Source organism: Poecilia reticulata, chromosome 9, assembly GCF_904066995.2.
Source record: "Poecilia reticulata chromosome 9, P_reticulata-male-v2, whole genome shotgun sequence".
In the NCBI taxonomy this organism is placed as follows: domain Eukaryota; kingdom Metazoa; phylum Chordata; class Actinopteri; order Cyprinodontiformes; family Poeciliidae; genus Poecilia; species Poecilia reticulata.
In genome coordinates, this window is record NC_088838.1 from 22,216,367 (window position 1) to 22,236,699 (window position 20,333).

The 20,333-nt window shown below is 37.5% G+C and overlaps 1 protein-coding gene across 10 annotated transcripts in view; it reads left to right on the top strand.

The window, feature by feature from the left end:
- aopep (aminopeptidase O (putative)) overlaps positions 1-20,333 on the top strand; it is a 106,529-nt gene that overhangs the window by 31,847 nt on the left and 54,349 nt on the right. For all 10 annotated transcript variants that reach the window (XR_014088946.1, XR_001776945.2, XR_014088945.1 and 7 more), the window contains exons 7-9: positions 10,508-10,721; positions 11,696-11,802; positions 20,024-20,126. Coding sequence is in view for 7 of the 10 variants with exons in the window: in XM_017306884.2 (XP_017162373.2) it covers positions 10,508-10,721; positions 11,696-11,802; positions 20,024-20,126 (424 nt within the window). In the remaining 3 variants the exon portion in view is untranslated. The remainder of the gene's footprint in view (positions 1-10,507; positions 10,722-11,695; positions 11,803-20,023; positions 20,127-20,333) is intronic.

Here is a 20,333-nt window from a genome sequence, read left to right on the forward strand (position 1 = left end):
GTTGCCTTTAATTAATAACAACTAAACATCATGAAATGTATTTTAAGAGGTCATTGTTTTTCTTTACTTTGCCTTTGAAATGCAAGGTTTTTTTTATTTTTGCTTTTTAAAATTTTCATTCTAATCCTGTGAAGTACTTCGAATTGTCTTGTTGCTCAAAGCAATTCTTGTAGACTTTTAAGGCATACAAATGTTAATACGTTTGCATGAATCTGTAGCTGGCAGCTATGCCTCATGTTTTATACTTAATCTAGGATTAACACCACGTTCAGATCAAGTTTGCTTGCAAACATCCTCGACTCTGTTATGTCAAAGTAAAGTCAAAATCAATCAGCTAGAGCTTAGTCTTAACCAGCTGACAACTCAGTCAGGTGGCAGCCTGAATGCTCCATTTGAGGAGACACCTCTGCTCACTGCCTAATTTCACTTCAGTCCCGTCATCATCCATCTTTCCATTCTGTCACACACTTCTCATATAGCCTTACCACACTGAGACGTTGCAATTTCCATCTCCTCACTGTCCCATTCGCTCGTGTTACGTAAGGGAGAGAAAATAGTCTATTTATTACCCTAAAGGCAAGAAAGTGTCTCAAATTATAATCCTGTGAAATAGATTTGGTTCAGTCCTTTTTATTAGGGGGTACAGTGGAAGCCAAGGGAGGACTCAGAGTGCTGTATGATGAGTGATGGGGTTTGCATGCTAATGGCGGCAGTGATAGAGGAATGTGGGTTATGAGAAATAAATGCCATGTCTACGTCTCCTTTAGGCTGATTGATGAGGTGCTTGCTGTTGCCAAATCTACTCATACTGCAGTGGATTAGTACTCATTAAGGCACATTCTTTTCAAATTAATCCTATTAAAATGTGTCGTATTGGGACAGTATATGACTGGGCTTGAAATATGTTGCATTTAGATTTGGTCTTTTCTCTGAAGTTTGTTTTGTCTGCTCTGTGCCACAGAGGTTTGATTGTGTTTGGTTTCCAAATTTTTGTAGTTTGCTGTAACATCTTTCACAAAAAAAAAGACATTATTTATTTTTGCTTTAATTTTACTGTGTTGATGCCCATGGCATTAAATATGAGCAGGTTTTGTGAATTTGAAATTTTCATGAGTTTTTTTTCCCCCCTACAGCAATTTTTGTCCCTTCTGCAGTCTTTGTGCCCCTAACTCCTATTAAAAAACATTTTTAAATATGTTATCATTACCATTGCAGTATTTTTTTATTTTTATTTATTTATTTCACCCATGGTGTTTCCTGTAAAGTTCATTATTGTATTATTTCCTATTCGAGTAAGTTCATTTTTTAAGTTCTGTTAATCCTACCTATCAAAATACATGTGGTGGGGAAAAGAAAATCACATTTTTGAAAAATTAAGTTTGCACAGAAGAAAAGATTGAATTTGCTGCACTTTTTTTTACACTGTCAGTCTTGGATAAGGTGCATAATAAAAATGTTCAAATGATTATTTTACTTTAAGAAAGACTTACCTAAAACGTGTGCTTCAGAAGTTAAAATTAAGTAGAATTCATTAAAGGGATGGTATTGTGTAAAATCAACTCAACACATACATGGAGTGTTGCTTTGACTAATTTTTGCATGCGGTGAAATCCTTCTGTACTGTTTGGCAGCCATTTGTGAGTGTTGACGCCTGTTCAATATGCTGTCTATTTACCCAAAGCTCCACCTTTGTGAGGCACAGCTAAGTGTGGGATGAGCACAGGGGTTAAACGGGGTTATGGTCAAGACGAGGGAAGCACTCTTGCTTACTTATAAACTTTGTCACTACAATTAGTGACTTTTTATCAAAACCCAACTAGTTTTTCCAGTATTTTTGGAGACTTCTATGGCAAGAATGCTCTGCATAACTTTTGCAGCTCTGCTGTATCCTGACCAAGCGGTGAATTCTCCCATGAGCACCTTCATGTCCACCAGTCAGTCTGACACAGTAATCCATGCTGCTGCACACCATCACCAACAGTCAGAGCCGAGGAGACCCATTCCACTCCATGTCTACATTGCAAATGAATCACACATTGGTAAATCACTGTGATTAATCCTCGCCACTGCCAGACTTGGTATTCCTATTCCTGGATGTTGTAAAAGTACGGAATCTAGAGCACACAAGTAGAGAACAAAAATAAAGAATACCCAGCATAAAGAGTTAATGTTGCATACATTTTGTGTAGCATCTTATACAAAGTCACCGTCATTGGGACATTACACTTGTGTGCTGTAAAGGTTTCTCCAAACATCCCAGCTGACCCAAATTAAAGTAGGATTTCACACTGCAGAGCTTCAGTTTCTTCAGAGTTTCTTCTTGTTTGCGCATGTCCTCTGCTATCTTTTCTGCAATTTATTTTCAGGCGCTGATGCTGTGAGGTGTGTGGGTGGGGCTGCTCTCTAGGGGCCCCTGCCTGGCCCATGTTCATGTGATCAGGCCCTACATGGTGTGGCATTTGGACTGGCCCTGTGGGTCCCTGTCTGGAAGCAGGGAGCTGTTCTGCAGCCAGTCTGGAATGCCAGACATTTGAAGTTAGACTTGTTAAAAAAAAAAAAATGAAGGGTGGTAGGAGTTTGGTCAAACCGGCTCCTGTGTCTAAAATAGCCCACAGACTCTGTCCGGGTAGGAGGGGAGTGAGACAAAGCCTATTCCCGTAAACTATGAAAGGACACTAAAACCTTTGTGTGAATAGAAGGGAATGGACGTGTTCTTTTGAGTTCTCGTTTATTATTGCTGCTTGTTACTGCCTCTTGTTCTGCGAGGCACCTGAAGTAACTGTGAGCGAGAAAGAAACAGATGATGCAAGAACTGTAAAGTGACTTCTCTCACTTTACAGACAGGAGAAGTAAATAAGATATGCTGTTATTTACCTCCAAGCAATAAGATCATATCTTTGCACATTTTGCTGAAAAGATGATGATGATGTGGCAAAGGTGCCATGAACAAGAGCTGTTTTCTGGTTTGAGATGCTCAGCATCTACAGTCATGATGAGAAGAAAGTTGACCCTTTGTCTAATAATTTTACTAATCGTATAATACTCACCTTTTCAATCCACTTCAAAGTATACACACAACATAATGTAACTTTTTTCTTTATTTTTACTTATACAGTGCTAATTATTACAGCAGTATGAAGACTGCATCCTTATCTAATATAAATGATGTTTCTCACATTGTAACCATATGTTGATGATGATTAAGTGAAGGGTGGCAAAGTATGCCACTTCTCATGATACCAATTTTTATTCTTTTTCCACCAGATATTTTAGATACTGTTTATAATAAGTAAAAAAAGAAAACTAAAGAAACATTTTAAAACATTAAAATTAGATTTATTGTTGCTATTCAATCATTTTTCTGCTCTGTTGAGCTCCTCTATATTGCTTGATGAGTTGCATTTAGACGCGTTAGCATCTTGCTACACATCCCAAGAGATTGATAAATACAAATTTCCACTTGCAGCTATTTTTTACATATACATTTCATAGATCTAATTGCTGTTCTGTCAGGTTTTCTTAAGAGTGAGTGTGATTCTGTCTATATGTTTTTTGCTGTTTTTGTGTCATCGTAATTATACAGTAATTGCAGCTGGGACACGTGTTCTCTGGTTCTCTGGGAGGCTTATCACTCAGCGTGGAAAATGCCACAAGGCTCTTTGTTTACCTTCCTGGTGGGTGGGCGGGTTTCCCCATCACAGTCTGTTATAGCATATTTCTTTTAACTCGTTAAAGTCTTTTGGTACTTTACAGTCTTTAGTATGATGCTCACCTTATATCCGTTAGTGTTAATCTGTGATTTACACATCCGGTACACACACTCCACTCTCATCATCTTTTTCCTTGTCCCTCTCCCTCATGGGGCTTTTTTATTGGTGTCCCAGTACTGGTCTGAGCAGGGTTGTGGATGTCATTTACAGGACTACGATAGGGCCCCTGCTGCATTATGCATGGAAGTGTCCCGCTGGGGGAAAAATGGCCTACAGCCAATTGAGGGATTGAGGGATGAATAATGGATGGAGAGATGGAGCAGCAAGACACTATTGCAATCTGTTTCTTACTAAATTGAAGATTTGCCCTATCTCACACCTCTGAAGCTCAGGGCCAAGTTACCTGCTGTGAGTGTGAGCTGTGAAGTAGTAATGTTTGAAAGTACAGGAGAGTTTTTATCAGTGTTATATTTTGTGTTTGAAAACCCACTGAGATTCTGCCATCAGAGGAATACCCATTGGCTATTTTTTTCCCTCAGTTGATTCCTGTCCAACTAGTTATTCTGTGTTTCTAGACATGTCGTTTTAGATCTGCGTTGCCCTTAACAATAACCAGTGTTATGTTGAGGTCACGCAAATTGTATTTGAAATAATTCATCTTCATATTTCATCGCCACAGTATTTTGAGGCAGAAGACATAATTGGCATCAGGCTTTACTGCTCTTATTACCAACTGTGGGCGACCATCCCTGGACCCAGAGATCAGAGAACGGGGCATATTTAAGCATAGCTATTCCCACTTAAATGTAAAATTAAAGTAAAACAACAACAAAAACTACAGTCTTTACTACTAAGACTGTTGTAAAAATGCAACCATATATAAAGGGAAAAATAGAGTGATTTATATAGCTTTAGTTGGTTTGGGAGTTAATTGTACCTGCTTTAAAATGTAAAACAAAATGTCTTGTTACAATTGAACAGCAATCATTCATCTTATCATGGAGCACTCTGTGCGTCATGAAGTTTTATAAAGCTGGTGACTGCTGCCAGCGAGCTGCTACGTATATTTTGTTGCTGTGGAGCTCATAAAGCTAAAATGAATTTAGTGACCCTGAGCTCTATAAATTTACGCATTACTTATTCTTTACTTCTCCTTGATTATTCAGTTTCTACAGAGTTCTGCCGCACAAGTGTCATGCAGGTGAATCTGAGTTAAAGTCTGAATAAAAACATCGATTGAATGGATCTGTAATGTTTCTTAGGCTTCTGCGAACCTGTTTTTATTCTGTTGTAAATCTGCTTAACTCTATTACTTTTTGTCTATCATATTTTTACATGGAAGATAACTGAATGTGTCATTGAGGGTTTCAATTCCAAATGGACTAATAGTAATAATACTAATAATAATAATAATTACATTAATTAAGATATATGTTCATAATTAAGACATACATTCTCTTATAGATATCTTATCTGGAAATTTAATAAAATATGTAATTTCACAACTTGTTGACCAATACATTTGCGCTGCAGATTCATTAACTCAATATTTTTTTCTTATTGAGGCAATATTTTCAGGTATATTTGCATAGAGTCTTTGAAAGAAAAAATATATTTTCACATATTTTAGTGTGTTATGTAAAAAAGGAATAAGAAAATAAATACAGAGTGGTGTTAATTTGTTGAAATTATGCATATGATCGTCTTATCAAAGTTTCATTTAAATAAAGAGCTCACAATGTTTACAGTTTTAAAACACAACATTAGAATTTGATGTATTTCTTAAGGCTCAGAAAGCAAGTGCGAAGTGGAGAAGTGGCGATACAAAAAGTAAACAAGCTGCTGTCAGCAAGAGAGTTGCAATATCAGGAAACTCCAGCTTTATTTAAAGATTGCTTCAGTCACAGCTCCCTACAGCTCTCAAGGTCTCCACGTATTTGTTCTGAAACTCTGAGTGAGCCTTAATGTGTGTGTAGTATAGGCATACCGACTGACACCAAGACAATGATCTGAACTGACAGCTACATTTTAAACGTACCGACACCCTTCAGCTGCCATTGGCTGCTGCCCAAAAATTTAAGCTCAAAAATGGCGTGCAGCACTCTGACATTATTGGAGTCATCTGTAAAGATGTTTGCAGAACCTCCAAAATTTATACATATATATACATGTATATATATAACTATTGTGGTAGCATAATTACAAGCTAAAATATTAGTTTTATTGATTTCTTCAAATAATCTCTGCAGTTATTGATACCTCTGCAGCGCTTGGTCTTTGGACAAGCAGAAAGGAATCTAAAAATCCTTTGTGTTGGAATTATGTCAGGGTAGTGTGATGTTAAGAAAGAAGCATAAAATCAAAAATTTTACCACATGGTGTTGTTCAGCTAAAATGCCTGATCATATTTTCTGTCCACACATTGCCCAGGCCTGTCACCTGAAATACTCCAGGTGACACCTCATCCACCTGGAGTATTTCTTGGTCAATGCTCAGTAGTCACATCTGACCAAAGTTCAACAAACCTTAGATCTGCTTTTGTTTGTTGATTAAAAGACAGTGAAGAAAAACTGTTCAAAAAGAAGCAAATTGGCAAATTCAACTTCAAAGATTGCGATTTTCAAACCTAGCTGTATAGATTGATTTACGAAAGCACAAAGTCATTATTGACTGTTTATTAGGATAAGAGGATACAGAAATAATGGTTATGTAATCAAGGGAAGCAGACACAGACAGAGGCTATATATGCATGGATCTGTAGTGTTGGTCATGCATGTATCCCTGCCAGATCCCCGATGTCAGCTAACGCCAGTCAGTGTGTCAGTGAACGTGAAAGATGCTGTTGTTATTCATCACCAGCGTGGTGGGATGACACGATTTGTCACTGTAGTGATGGATTCCGTCTCCCTCAGAGGAACATGTGCAAGCGCCGTCTCTGAAAAGCTGTCTTTGTGTTTCACACTCGCTACCTCGAACACACAGACGCACCCAGACACGCTGCTGAAACTGACAACAAAGAACTGCTTATCCAATTGTGCAGGGAGAAGATTACGCTTTCAAAAAAAAAAAAGAACTTATCAGACTAATGTTAGCATCCTGTACTCTAGTGAGAGCCACTGTTTGTGTAATGAGGAAAAACAGGGAATTAGATCAGAGGTGCTGTCTTAGGAATAATGCCCATAAGACTCTCTTTCTATGATGTTGACATGTCTCTAAATAACAAAAACACTCTAGCCTGCCTTTCGTCTGATGTAAGAGTCCTGAGGGAAATAAAGAGTAGTTGTGTTTCTCAGATATCTGATTTTGTTTTTCCCTCCAAAACAGGTCAGCAGATCCATCCCGATCTGCCTCTCCTCACTTCTTGTCTTCTATAATCGACTTATCTTGTCACTGGAATTAGGCGATGTCCAGGAAAAATGATCTCGTTTAGTAGAAGATGTTGATTTTTGCTTGATTACAGCAAATTATTTTATAGGTATAATTTATCAGCAATAAGAGCATTTAAGCTTTATTTGTCTACAGAGAGCAAACTGAATTTTTACTAGTTGAGGTAAAATAAGATCTCAGGAATTTGAAGTAGAAATGCACTAGTTGTGAGGCCAATTTCTGATTCAGATTTTTATAAAGCTATGTTGTAAAAACAATAAAAATTTTGAAACTCAACCCATGATGAAATGGAAAAAAAGGTATTCCCACATTTATGAATGCCTTTGATCATATAAGTGGTCCTAGAGCGTTTTCTTTTCCCCAGTGTCCTTCTGGTGGTGGTTGTCATTTCTGAAGTAAGGTTGCTTGAAGTTTCTTCCAATTATTGGAAGAATATTTTCTTTTCTCATCTTGTGACATTTGCACTTAAAGTTACGGATCTTCTCCAGCTCCATCTTCAAATGTTGTGATAACAATGTTAAGTAGCCACGAGTTCCTTTTGAATGTGCAGCTTATTGGCTGAAACCAGTAACAAAAAGTGTGAGCATAGTTAAACAACAATGGTATATTAATCAGCTATGGGTTTCTTAGTTTAAATTGTGACTACCTGGTCTGGTGCTCACTGCTATGTTCTATATATTCAAAAATGTTCTAAGTTGTCTTCAATACATTTTAACATGTTTGTTGCTAGAGTTGGGTACAATACCCCTTTGAAGAAAAAAAAAAAAGACTTGCAAACCTACAGTTTGCCATAAATTTTCTCACATGTCATGTCAGTGGTATTTGTGACACTAAAGGTCAGGTGAGAATGAAAAGGTCTTCAGACAGTCTAGTGTTTTATAAGAGCCTGCAGAGAAGGAGGCCATTCATTTGCACCTCTGCGACCCCTCTTCCCCATTTCTGCGTAGAAGAATTGCCTCCTTCTCATGCACAGGTGGCCCCCTCACCCTCAGGGTCATCACAGCTTGTTATGTAAGAAAGCAGGAAAATAAATTTCAATGAATCTTCCAACAAGATCTTGCTTTAACAGGTTTTTGTGATTGACAGTGTTATTTGCACATTTCCAAGATAAAATCTCAGAATCTGGACTAATAACTAATAATGGCATTCATATGAGGAATGATATGAATGTTTTATTTTCTCTCTATTTCTTGCTTTATTCCAAATGTAGCACAGCCACTGTAGATTACTGTATATATTCCAAGTAATACTTCTGTTGATTTCCAGGCTTTTCATCTGATGCAATCTATGAAACTTTTCTGCAGCAAAAGCATTGGCTACTGCTGCTTCTCAGGAGTCCTCATATTTGTATTAATTACTATTAATTCTCAATCTAATGCTCCTTTTGCATTTTCGGGTCTAGAAACTAAACAGCTACTTAACCTCTGACATTCACTATTGCTTGTCAGCCTGCTAGTACTTTGTTTAAAGAACTGGTTAGCAAATCCCTTAAATCCTTTGGTGATGGATGTGTTTTGAATTCCTGTCTGTATGCTGTACTTAACGTCTGCCAAGTTTAGTTTCATAAAAATTAGACATAAAGGTGGAGTTGGAACTAAGGAAGAATGCATTAAATGTTGGCTTAGATCTGGATCACTGAGAGCTGTCAGTCAGCACTTTTGCCTGTCATGCTCCCAGCTTTGCAGAGCAGAAAGCAATTCACATATGCGCATGATTTTTGAACCATATTTTAACTATTTGATGTCTAAGCTAGTAATAATTATTTTTTTCCTGAGTGGTTCTGCAATAAAGTGAACTAAGAGTCAGTAGCATACTTCTTTAAAATTAGAGGTGGACGATAATCAAAATGTCACGAGGGTCTATGCCTGTTATGGTGCAAACTTAAATTGTATTATAAGTTATAAATGTTTTTCTTTGGTAGATCTGAAGATAAAAATCCAAAGTTTTCCCTTCAGAGAAACTTAACACAAAATATTTTAAGAATGGGGTGTGGTTCTTTACTTATCACTACAGTGCTTGCCACAGGCAGGCATTTAGCTGTGAAAACACTTTCCCTGTCAAGTCAAATCTAAGGTGTACTCGCTTAAATAGCGATACAAATGTAAGAATATCTAACAGATTATTGTACATATGGAACTATATATATATATATATATATATATATATATATATAGGTATAATTCTCATAATTCAACAAGTCTAGTAATTTTCAGATTTGTTTTGCCTTCATGCCTTTATCAGATTGAGAAGTTGGTCAGAGTTGATGGGAATATAAATGGAGCTAAATACAATTCAATCCTGGAAGAAAACCTATTTGATGGCGCAAAAAGATTGAAACTGGGCTGAAAGGTCACCGTCCAGCAGGACAACAACTCTAGGCATTCAGGCAGAGCTACAATGTATTGATTTAAATTGAAGATCAACAATTGCACAGACGTTGTTTGTTCAGTCTGTCTGAAAAGAATATAATTTTTTGAAAAGAATAATAGTAATAATAATAATAGTAATAATAGTAATAATTTAAGTCTGTAGATGCACAAAGCTACAGACATACTACAGACTACTCTGTTTCTAATTACCACAGAGTTCCATACTGTAAAATAATGTTGCTAAACAGATGGGGAGGCCATAATTCTTAGATTTTTTTGGAAAACATTTTGAAAACTTTTCTATGTGTTACACAATCATAGACAAATCCATAAAATTATACTATTTATTGGTTTATTTGACAAAGTACACTAATGTTTAACATGTATTAAAACTTCTGTAGTTCAGTGTAAAAGGCAATCATTTCTCTCTAATGCAGTATTGCAGTTTCTAAATCTCATTTTTCACTAAGTTACTCAGTGAAACTGATCTTTATGATTCTGGTATCTGACTTGTCTTCTATGCATGCAGACATGGTATGTTTTTCCAGGTAAATATTTTAAGTGCAGTACCTTTAAAGAGTGCATGAAGAAAAAGGCAGTAGGTGAAATTGAAAACCATTTTAAATACACCCTGTAGTGTCAAACAATCAAAACTAAAGCTGCCCAGAGTACATTGGCAAAATCAGCTTGTACAAAAAGCAGTTAGCTTTGGCATGAACGCCTGATGAGTAAGCTGACCATTTCTAAATATAATGTAGAGGATTTTGTAAAGAATGGGCAGCTTGCAGCTTCTGTTCTTGTTGGAACACACACGTGGATTTGTCTTGCATGACGTGCAAAGACTTAATTTACTGTAATCCTAGGTGTGGAACAGTAGCTCAAAGACGCTTGGAGGACGCGTCATTATGTCCTTATCTGCCTTTGTGCCATGTTTTTCCTTAACCAGTAATTTTGTTTGGCTTGCTTTTTTCTCTTACTTCCTTAATGTCCTCGATCTTGACACATTTAATTCTCAGATTTCATGTCCTTTGTGTTCTACAGCCCCCATATAATTTTCCTGTCCCAGAGTGTGTTGTGCAAGGAATGTCCTGGTTCTGGACTGAACAGACTGACTCTGAGTGGATCCAGGATTTGCCACGAGATTGCCCACTCCTGGTTTGGCCTGGTTATTGGAGCCAGAGACTGGACAGAGGAATGGATCAGTGAAGGCTTTGCTACTTTCCTGGAGGACATTATATGGGCCCAAGCACAACAAGTACTTATTCCTAATTCTAAATATGTTCTTTTTTTTTTCAATTTTATTCTCAATTTTCACATACTTTTGAAGGTGTGTTTTTTTTAAAATCTAGTAATAAATTAAGTCTGTAATGTTCAATTTTGTTCAAATTTTAATTTAAATGAATGTATCAGATTTTTTAAAGTAGGATGCTGTAGAGAGGCTGCAACCAGTTAGTGTCCCCTCTTTAGTAGCTATAGGTGTCAAATTACCTCACTTTATCAAAACATGTTATTTCTCACTTACTAAGCAGAGTAGGACAAATTCTTGCAGAGATTTTTCAATTTTATAACAACTTCAGTCTCATTTGCAGTTGATTTTTGAAAAACAGATGCTTTCATCAAAGATTTCTTTTCACACTTGTGGTTTGAAAGCATCTTGAATTTACCACAGTGAAAACACTTATCAGCTATGTCACAGGGAGATGGTGTGTAAAAGAAGGGACCAAAGTGCTGAAATGGCTGAAAGTCTAAGGAGCTGGCCAAGCAACATGGAGGAGGAGGAGATTTCCAAATCCAACTACAAAATAAATCAACTAACATAACACCTACAGAGTTGGACAGCAACAACCCCTAAAAATATATATATATTTAGAAAACAGTCCAAAAAAAGAAACAGGGAGCGCATTTCCTGTGCACTTCAGTTTTAATCAGAAACTGAATGTGCATGTGAACCCAATCTTCGCATGCACATTCTGATAGGAATGTTTTTCTTTTCTTCTCTTGTTCCCTTTTTTAATCCTATCGCTCAGTATGCTAAGTAAATTTGGCCTTGTGAAATGATTCTGACCGATTGACACTTTCAATACTGGAAACACTTTTTTAATGTTTCCGATACTTTACCCAGTATTGGAAACATTTCACTCTGGTAAATATCTGACGTTTATGGGGGGGAGGAATCTTAATATTTGCCAACATCTGACATGTTCTTTATTCTCTCCATTTTCTCTGCAGCTCTCTTCACGACAGACTGCAGAGCAATTTGACCTGAAGGCGTTGTTGAGGTGGAGGCGACTTTCAGATGAGTTGCAGAACTCAAATGAAGAACTTCAAATTCTTCGGTGTGTACCTCTATTTATCGCTGGTCTGCAGCTTTGTGAAGGAATTAGGAAATATTAGTACAAAATAAAAGCTTATGTGCTTTTATTTTTTGAGATGTACATTTACTTGACCACAGACACGAGTAATGTGTAATGGTACAGGTTGCAGTAGCTTACTCTTACACAGTCAGGGTAACTGGGCTCAATGCTAAAACTTTAAACAAGAAAGAAAAAGTCTAAGGTGAGAGAAAACTTGTCTGTTTTCTGTATTTTGTGCATGTGTGTCCAAGTGTAAACTGTATGCATTCCAGGGGAACAAGTGAGCAAGAAAATATATTGAGGTGTGGTGCACCATCATGTCTCAGAAAACTCAACACATGGAGACACCAGGCATGCACTAACTCCTCATCTCATCCTGACAATGTGGGACCCACACCCTGTTTGTTTTTATCCTGAGTGGAAGGAAATTGTCATCGGGCATTACAGCTGTGAAACCCCCTTCCAAGAGTTAACTTTTCAAATATCTATAAATACACATATGAACATTTTAGATGTTGAATATAAAACCTTGGAGATGGAGGGAGCTCTTGTATTTCTAATGAAGTATTGACGTTCACTCTTGTAAGAAGCAGTAGAAAGTGTAACAGAATGCATGTTATTGATTTTATTGCACCTTTCTGTGGAGCTTTCTTCTTACTGTATCACCTTAATTAGAAATGTTGTCATCATACAATGCAATGACCTTAACCAGAAATCAAATTAACTGTCTCTGAACAGTGAAAAGTGCATGGGCAATTTTTTAATAATTATTTTACTTATAAAAGGTTTACGTCAATCAAAGCGGACGCTGTTGAAATTGAAAGCTTTTTTCATTCCTAAATTATTATAAGATTCAGTGACTTATATGGTAGCTAAGTACTGTGTCATGAAGGTTTTCAGAGAATAGCTTGCAGTGCTTAGAAATACGCAATCACAAAATAATTAGCACCCCTAGTAAAGAATTTTGAAGAAGCCTTCATCTGAATACCACATAATACCATCTTAATTAGAAAACACTTTAAAAACAACAATTCAAGCTGAACAGCATTAAAAGAATTACTTGTTTTAATGCAGCAGCATAATCACACACATCTTTAATACATTATTTAATATATTAATTTATTTAATGCATTCAATTTCATATAAAACTAATGCAACTGTAATTCACACTTTTTTTTAATTTTAAACAAATAGAAACATTTTTATTATCAAGTATCTCTAACCACGCTCTTAAATCGGAAAGACAAGAGAAAATCGACTATTTTAGTGAGGCAGATACACTTTGACCTTTGCAAGTTGGTCAATGACAAGAGAATATCTTCTCCTTTAAACATTTCCATATCTACAATCATAACCATTATTTATAAAATTTTAAATAAGAACTGTGATAGATGGGATTTATCTTTCTAATCACAGTGAGCAGGATGGTGAGATGTAAAAACACCCCCAAAGCTCATGTTTTTGGAACATCAGATATCAGTGAAACTCATATTTTAAGAGTTATTGTACACCTATTTATCAGAGTTGCCAGTAATATTGGAGGGCACCATACGCTATCCTCCAGCAACATACTTGTACATTCATTGAACAATTGGAGATTTGCTTTCTGAGATAAATGCTCAAAACAGTTAAAAAAAAACAAAACAAACATTAGAAATATTTGTTTTTTGTTATTTTGCTTAGCAATAGAAAACCAGTAGGTAAGCTAGTGTATATAGACCAGAAAGGAGCAACTTACAGTTTGAACAAGTTGGCAGTCAGTATTAGGAAGTGGTTAGGTAAAGTTATGGAGCCTAACATAACATTTGCTCAGTAGCAAATGTTACAGCCATGTTTGCAAATTCCTAGCCTGCAGTTCATGTCTAAAGTATGCTACTGGTTTAATCTTCAAAGGTAAACGATGTTTCAGTAAAACAACTAAATATGCAATTAAAATCTTCTGTCTGCCTACAAGGGTGTTCCTCTACAAGGCAGACATATGATTAAGTTGGATTAGGTTTTTCGTTTCCTGCAGCATTAAATCATTGTGACTTAAGTTGCTGTCACACTACTTCTTATCTTTCCGGGTATGTTGTTTCATAATTGGTTTAAAGATAAAGAAACAAAACACATTTTGTAGAACATCAAGTTCAGCGTGAAGTATTTGTCATGTTTATAATTTGCCACAGTTTTATACAGTTGCTGCACATTCAACATTCTTTTGGGTGGAAATGTTCATTAGTGCAGACAGGCCAATTGTATTGTGTTGCATTACATTAAGTCATATTATTGGGTTGTTGATCTGACATTTTAAATTGCTCATTTATACATTTCTCTGCAGTGTTGTATACATATATGTGCATTCTGTGGTATATATGGAATGTCTAAGTTGCAGCGTACATGAGAGATTTGCTGGAATCATTTTCAAATGACTAGTAAGGAAAGTAGAGGGGCTTACCATCTTTGCTACTTCTGCATAGCTCTCTAAAGAGTCCAAATTGTTCTTGGCAGGGTTAGATTGAATTGTTGAGTTACGACTGATCTGGCGGATTGATACAGTCAGCAGCTTCAAGGAATGTTTCTTTCTTCCTGCCCATCTGACGTAGCTGTGTTGAAGCAAACGCAGATCTAAAAGTTGCAGGGCACCAGCCCTTCAGGACTGGAAGTAAATGCCTCTGCTATAGTCTGTTAATATCTGTGAGCATAACGTTGTTTCACAATAATATTACTCTCGTGTTGTTGATAAAATTGCAAAAAAAAAACAAAAACACTTCGATGGCCACAAATGTTTAAAATCTATGACCTAGGCATCCATACTGCTTTTACAAACATTTGTTAAATCAAACAAGTCCCTCTTAGGAGCTCATTGAATTCTGGTGTGGTACGATGGATGCCACCTGTGCAATAAGTCCAGTCATAAAAATTTAATTCCTGCTTCCACAGTCAAGTTGTATTGATATTATAACAAATTAGAAACAATAACAGCAACGTTTAGTCATAATGTGTTAGACCACATAAAATCATAGAGGAGGGTCAGCGGAGGTTAATAGTGCCAGTTTCCTCATAGTCAAAGGCAACAGACCTTCAAACTGCATATGGTGCATGGAGCATCATGGAGTAAGTTTACATGGCTGAGCAGCTCTATCTAAACCTTCCATAACCAAATTTAATGCAAAGTACCAGATGCAGTTGCTACCAATACAGTCCGGAACAATGTGAATGTGTTCTCTGAAGTGGCAAATCACACTTCTTTTTTGATTAGTTTGATGAATCGCTCTAGGTTTGGCAGTTTCCAAGAGGACAGCAATGACCTGACTGTGTTGTCTAAAGTGTAATGTTTGGTGTAATGTAAGGGGTTTTTCAGGAGTTAATCTTGGCCCCTTAGTTCCAGTGAAACTAGCCGTCATTGCTTCATGATACCAAGAAATTTTGGAAGCTTCTGACTGTGAGAACAGTTTGGAGATGGCCTCTGTAGTTTCACTAGTGCAGTGGTTTCCAAACTTGGTCCTCACGTACCCTTGACCTGCATGTTTTAGATGTGTCTCTGTCTCAACACACCTGATTCAAATGATTGTATGACCTTTTCTTCAGACACATAATGCTACAGAAGCCTATTAACCACCCATTTATTTAAGTCAGGTGTTTGGTAGCTAGGTGACACCTAAAACATGCAGGGCAGGGTTACTTTAAGACCAGGTTTGCTTAGAAATGAGCAGTGCTGGGTTCTCTTGTAGTCTTGTAGTGTCTGTTATTTTTGTAAAACATTCTTCAGTGAGGTCCAATAACTTCTCTTGTATTTCCATGAACTTTCCTTGAAAATTACACCATGAAGTCCTAGTAACATGGACAAAAAGCTGAATTTATTTAGCATTTTGTAAATCAGCTGTCAGATTGGGCAGACAGTAATTGCTTTACAGTCTGCAGGTCGGTTGAGAATGCAACATGTGCTCACATTCGTGCATTATTTTGTTCACGGAAAAAGAACAGTTTGGATAATAAAAGAGAAATCTCTGAATATTTACTGTGGATGTAATCATTATCCCAATAATTGTGACCAAATTACATTGGGTTCCTTCCAGGAACTCCTCATTAGAATCATAAAGACATTAGAAGGACATTAACATCCCAGGAATACATTTTGCCATTTTAATTAAAGATTTATAGGATAACTAACACATTGCAGACTCCGTCTGATGGATTGGATAACAGTAATAAGTTCTGCCTTGCGCTTGTGGATGTACATGAAATATTATTCTCTCCTTTGTCGAACAATAGGGGGAGTGTTGCCATAGTGTGAGGAGTTGTAATTAGTCTGTGAAAAATGTTTCATGTCAGAGTAACACCCATGTAAAACAATAGACAAAAATCTTTTTTTTTCAGAAAACACACCAGAGGAGCAGCGTTGCTTTGACTTTCAGTGATCATACTGATATGGCCAATCAGTGCAGACAGAGATGAAGAGCACCATCCTCTAAGCTCACCAGGAAAACAGACAAAAGCTAGATGGCAGGTTGTTCTTTTCAAGTTCAGTAGGTCACAATCGACAGCCTATGATCCAGCAGGGGCCCCAGTGGCCAGTGTTTATCAGACCATTTCAGATGAGTTATATTTAGGGCAGCCCGGGCCAGACGCCATTCTCCCTGCTGATTTACTGGGCTGCTAGAAGCGCTGCTCTACCTTATCCGGTTTCCACAGTCACCCCAGTGTAATTTGTCAGGATATGGCTCGCGGAGCTATAAACCTCTTTGTGTTTGTGTGCGAGTGTGTGCGTTTGACATTAGGTTCTGTCAGTAATAGCTCCCGATTTCCTTTCTCGCTCGTTCTCTCCTTCCCCAAACTCAGCCCCACCCAGGTGCATGCAGAACAACAAATGCACAGAACAGCCTTCCCCTTTTGCACACACACTACAAGTCAGATATGAGCTCTGTTTATTCAGAAATGCATTGATGGATTGTGAGTTGTTCAACGCAGCGATTGTTTTTTTTTCAACCTGAAGCTTTATCTAATCCTATGTGTCAAAAAGAGGCAGAAAGTGAGGGATTTGCAGGTCTGTGAAGTCAATTTGTGTTATCCACCAGTGACAGATCAACATTTTTCTCCTGTGTAATGTGCACACACAGTGGACCTGTTTTCTCTAGAAATACATGTCCTGTCACTGCTTTTATTTCTTTAGCCAAAGTCCATCTTTTTTCTCTGTCTGAGACACGGATACACACACTCACATTCGCCCATGGATAAAGGATCCCCTGTTGTCTATAAGTGAGCCTATGTTATCTTCTCATCACTAACAGACTGATATGGGCACTTAGAGCTGAGAACTGAACAGATCTGAGAGGAAGTAAAAAAAAATACAAGTGCGTCTTGACAAATTGGAATCACCTTAAAGGTGATTTTTTTTTAGGTTATTCAATTCAAACAGTGAAGCCCATTTATAGATTCATCAGAGATGTGAGATTTTATGTTAATTTTTGGTGATTATTGTATGTTGATAAAAAAAAAGAAAAAAAAGACTTAATACAGAAATATTGACCTACAAAAAAAAAGTCAATTTACTGTGTAGTAAATGCATTCAGTACTTTGTTGGGGCTCCTTTGGCATAAATTACTGCATCAGTACAGGATGGCATGAAGGTTATCAGACTGGATCTGCTGAGGTGTTAAGAAGTCCAGGGTGCTTTCATAGCAGCCTTCATCTCATCAGCATTGTCTAGTCTGTTGCCTCTAATTTATCTCTTGACTGTACTACACAGCAATGTCATGGGCATTAAAACAGGCACTGATACTTTTGGCAGTGTGGGCAGACATAAAGTCCTGCTGGAAATTTAAATTGGCATCTTGTTAAGCTTGTAAACCAAGGCAGACGGCTATGGTGACTTTCAACTAAACACAGTGAACCGACACCAGGTGATTACGTAGGTCCCCAAACAATCACAGACTGAGGATATTTCACACTGAACCTCATGAAACTTTGAGTCTATGCTTCTCCCTTTTTCCTTCAGTCTCTGGGATCTTAAGTCTGAAATGAAATTCAATGATACATTAATCTGGAAAGAGAATTTTGGACTGTAGTCTACCTAGTTCCTTTTCTCCTCAGCCCAGGTATGACCATCCTGTCTTTGTCTGCAACACAGGAGTTTCTATGCGGCTGTTCTTCAAGCTCTGAGTCCAGCTGCAGTCCAAACCTCCAAACTCTCAAATGAGTTTTGCTTCACAATCCTCTCAACGCTGTGGTTTTCATGGTTGCTCCTGCACCTTTTCTACCACACTCTTTCTTTTTTCCCCCAATAAACTTTCCAAAAAAAACAGTCAGCTTCTTTAACAGTGCCGTTCTGTGGCTCACCCTCCTTGTAGACGTCTGCAGTCAGCAGTCTTCCCCATGATTGCATTTTATAGTCATAACATAAAATTTCTGAATTAAAATTCTTTTTTTTTGTCTTGACATACTATTGTAGAAATTTACTTTGGAGTTTTCTTTAGCTGTAGGCTTTAATAATCACAATTAACAGAAATTACCTGAAATATATCTGTCATAAATCTGTATAAAATATCGGTTCCCCTTTTTGAACCTATTACCAAAATATATTCACTTTCATGGCAATACAGGATACTAAGATATACCTCTTATTTGTTGGTAAGCAAAATAAGAAAACACTCAAGTGGTTCCTTCATATTTTAAGGTAATTCAGTTCACCTCAAGCTGAGAATATTAGTGCAAACTTTGCCATCATTTCCCCAAAGTCTCATCTTGAGTAGAAATACATCCTTGGATGCACGATGAAAGCTGTTGCAAGTGTCCAGTCAAATTTAGAAATTCCAGGAAGCTGATGACTTCCTCTCTCAGTCTGTTTAGCAAACCAAGCATTCCTGTCTCTCGCCTGTCCTCGATTTCTCCCTCACCACTTGCTCCTTCTGCCAGCCGCTGTAATCTACTTCATCTCCTCCCGTACCCCACTCTTCTGCTCATCGAGTGGGAGAGACGGATGAAAAGCTTGACCATTGACTCATTCCTCACACCCGAAGCCATACCTGGTTTATCTGAATCTCCGATTTGCGTGGTCGATCTCACTGCTCATCTGTTTTTTGTGCATGCGTCTGCCTGGTCTAGTCATGAAGCGCTCCCGTAGAAAAGTGCTAGGCAGTGATGAAGGGGGTATTGATTGCTGGGCCAGGCGCCTGCTGTATCGACTCGGTGGGAGGGTGATCCTTCAAGGCCTTCCTATTGGCACACGGAGTTAATCTGCTCATCCTGATCGATGCCAGCTAACTGAAGCTATCACTGCACGTCGTCCCATGTCAGGGCTTTGTTTGCCCGTTTCTTTATTGGTTTTATGTGTGTTTGTTGGTGTGTTTATGGAGGTTTAAGGCATGATTTGTGCTTAGGTGACATAAAATGTTAAATGCAGAGTTCTGGTAGTCAGGGGTTCTTTATTTGTGGAAGTGTTATATGTTTGCATCGTGACTCATAGGTAGTAAAGTCCGAGTGCAGCATTGTGAGGTCATATAAAGTCTATAGTACTATATTATAAATCTGAAGCTTGTGTTCCTGCCTGCCTCAGGCAATGCATGGCAACTGGGCAATCTCTTCGTTCACAAGTGAGAGATTGCCTGACTGGGTGGATTTAGTGATGCTGACAGTGAAGTCTTGATATGTAGAAACTGTGGTTTTCCTGCTTCTGAAATGTCACTAATATTAGTGTAATATGGACTTTCTGTCCATAGAGTCTTTGTCTTTATCTTCTATTTTGTTCGTGCACTGTTTTTTCTTGATTTCTTCCCACTACTCAATGATTGCTAGTGATGTTCATGGGAAGGTGATAAAGCCATAAATTCAAATGGTTCAATTCAAACAACAACTATCACATCTGAGATGCAAAAGCAAAGCTATTTATCACAAATATTTCTAGAACTACGCTCAAACACATGGCCTTTAAGATAAGGTTCTTGGCCAGAATCCTCATAACCAATTTTTCATCAAAGATGGCCAAATCTCTACATAAAAAGCAAACAAATAGAAAATATGGGTGAAAACATGAAAATGTGTAGCTTGAATAAACAATGTAGCAATTGTGTGACAATGTGTAACAATGCAACTCCAGTTCATTGTTAACCAGAACATATATATCAATGTCTCCTTAAAACAATGTCTACAATATTACACAGGGGAGTTGAAAGCATTTAAAACTTTTGTTTGATTTTGTTTTATACTTTTGTTTGTTTTCCTGTAGACCGAACATGGAAAGAACTGGTCAAGTCAGCGACTCTGGCTCCTCCACAATCAAACACGCTCTTAACCCTGACAAAACCTTCATGCAAGTCCACTATCTCAAGGTAAGAGACTAATGTGTTAAAGGCAGGAAGGAAATAAGAAAATAGAACCAGAGGCATACAGAGGAAAAATATATAAAGTACTGGAACTGTAGCGTTGGCATATTAAATGATAAGAGTGATTCTAGATTGTCCTTTCAATTGTCCTGCCAAAAAGCTCCAGTGTGCTTGGACCCGCCGTTGAGTTTGTTTGTGTTTTTGTGATGGATC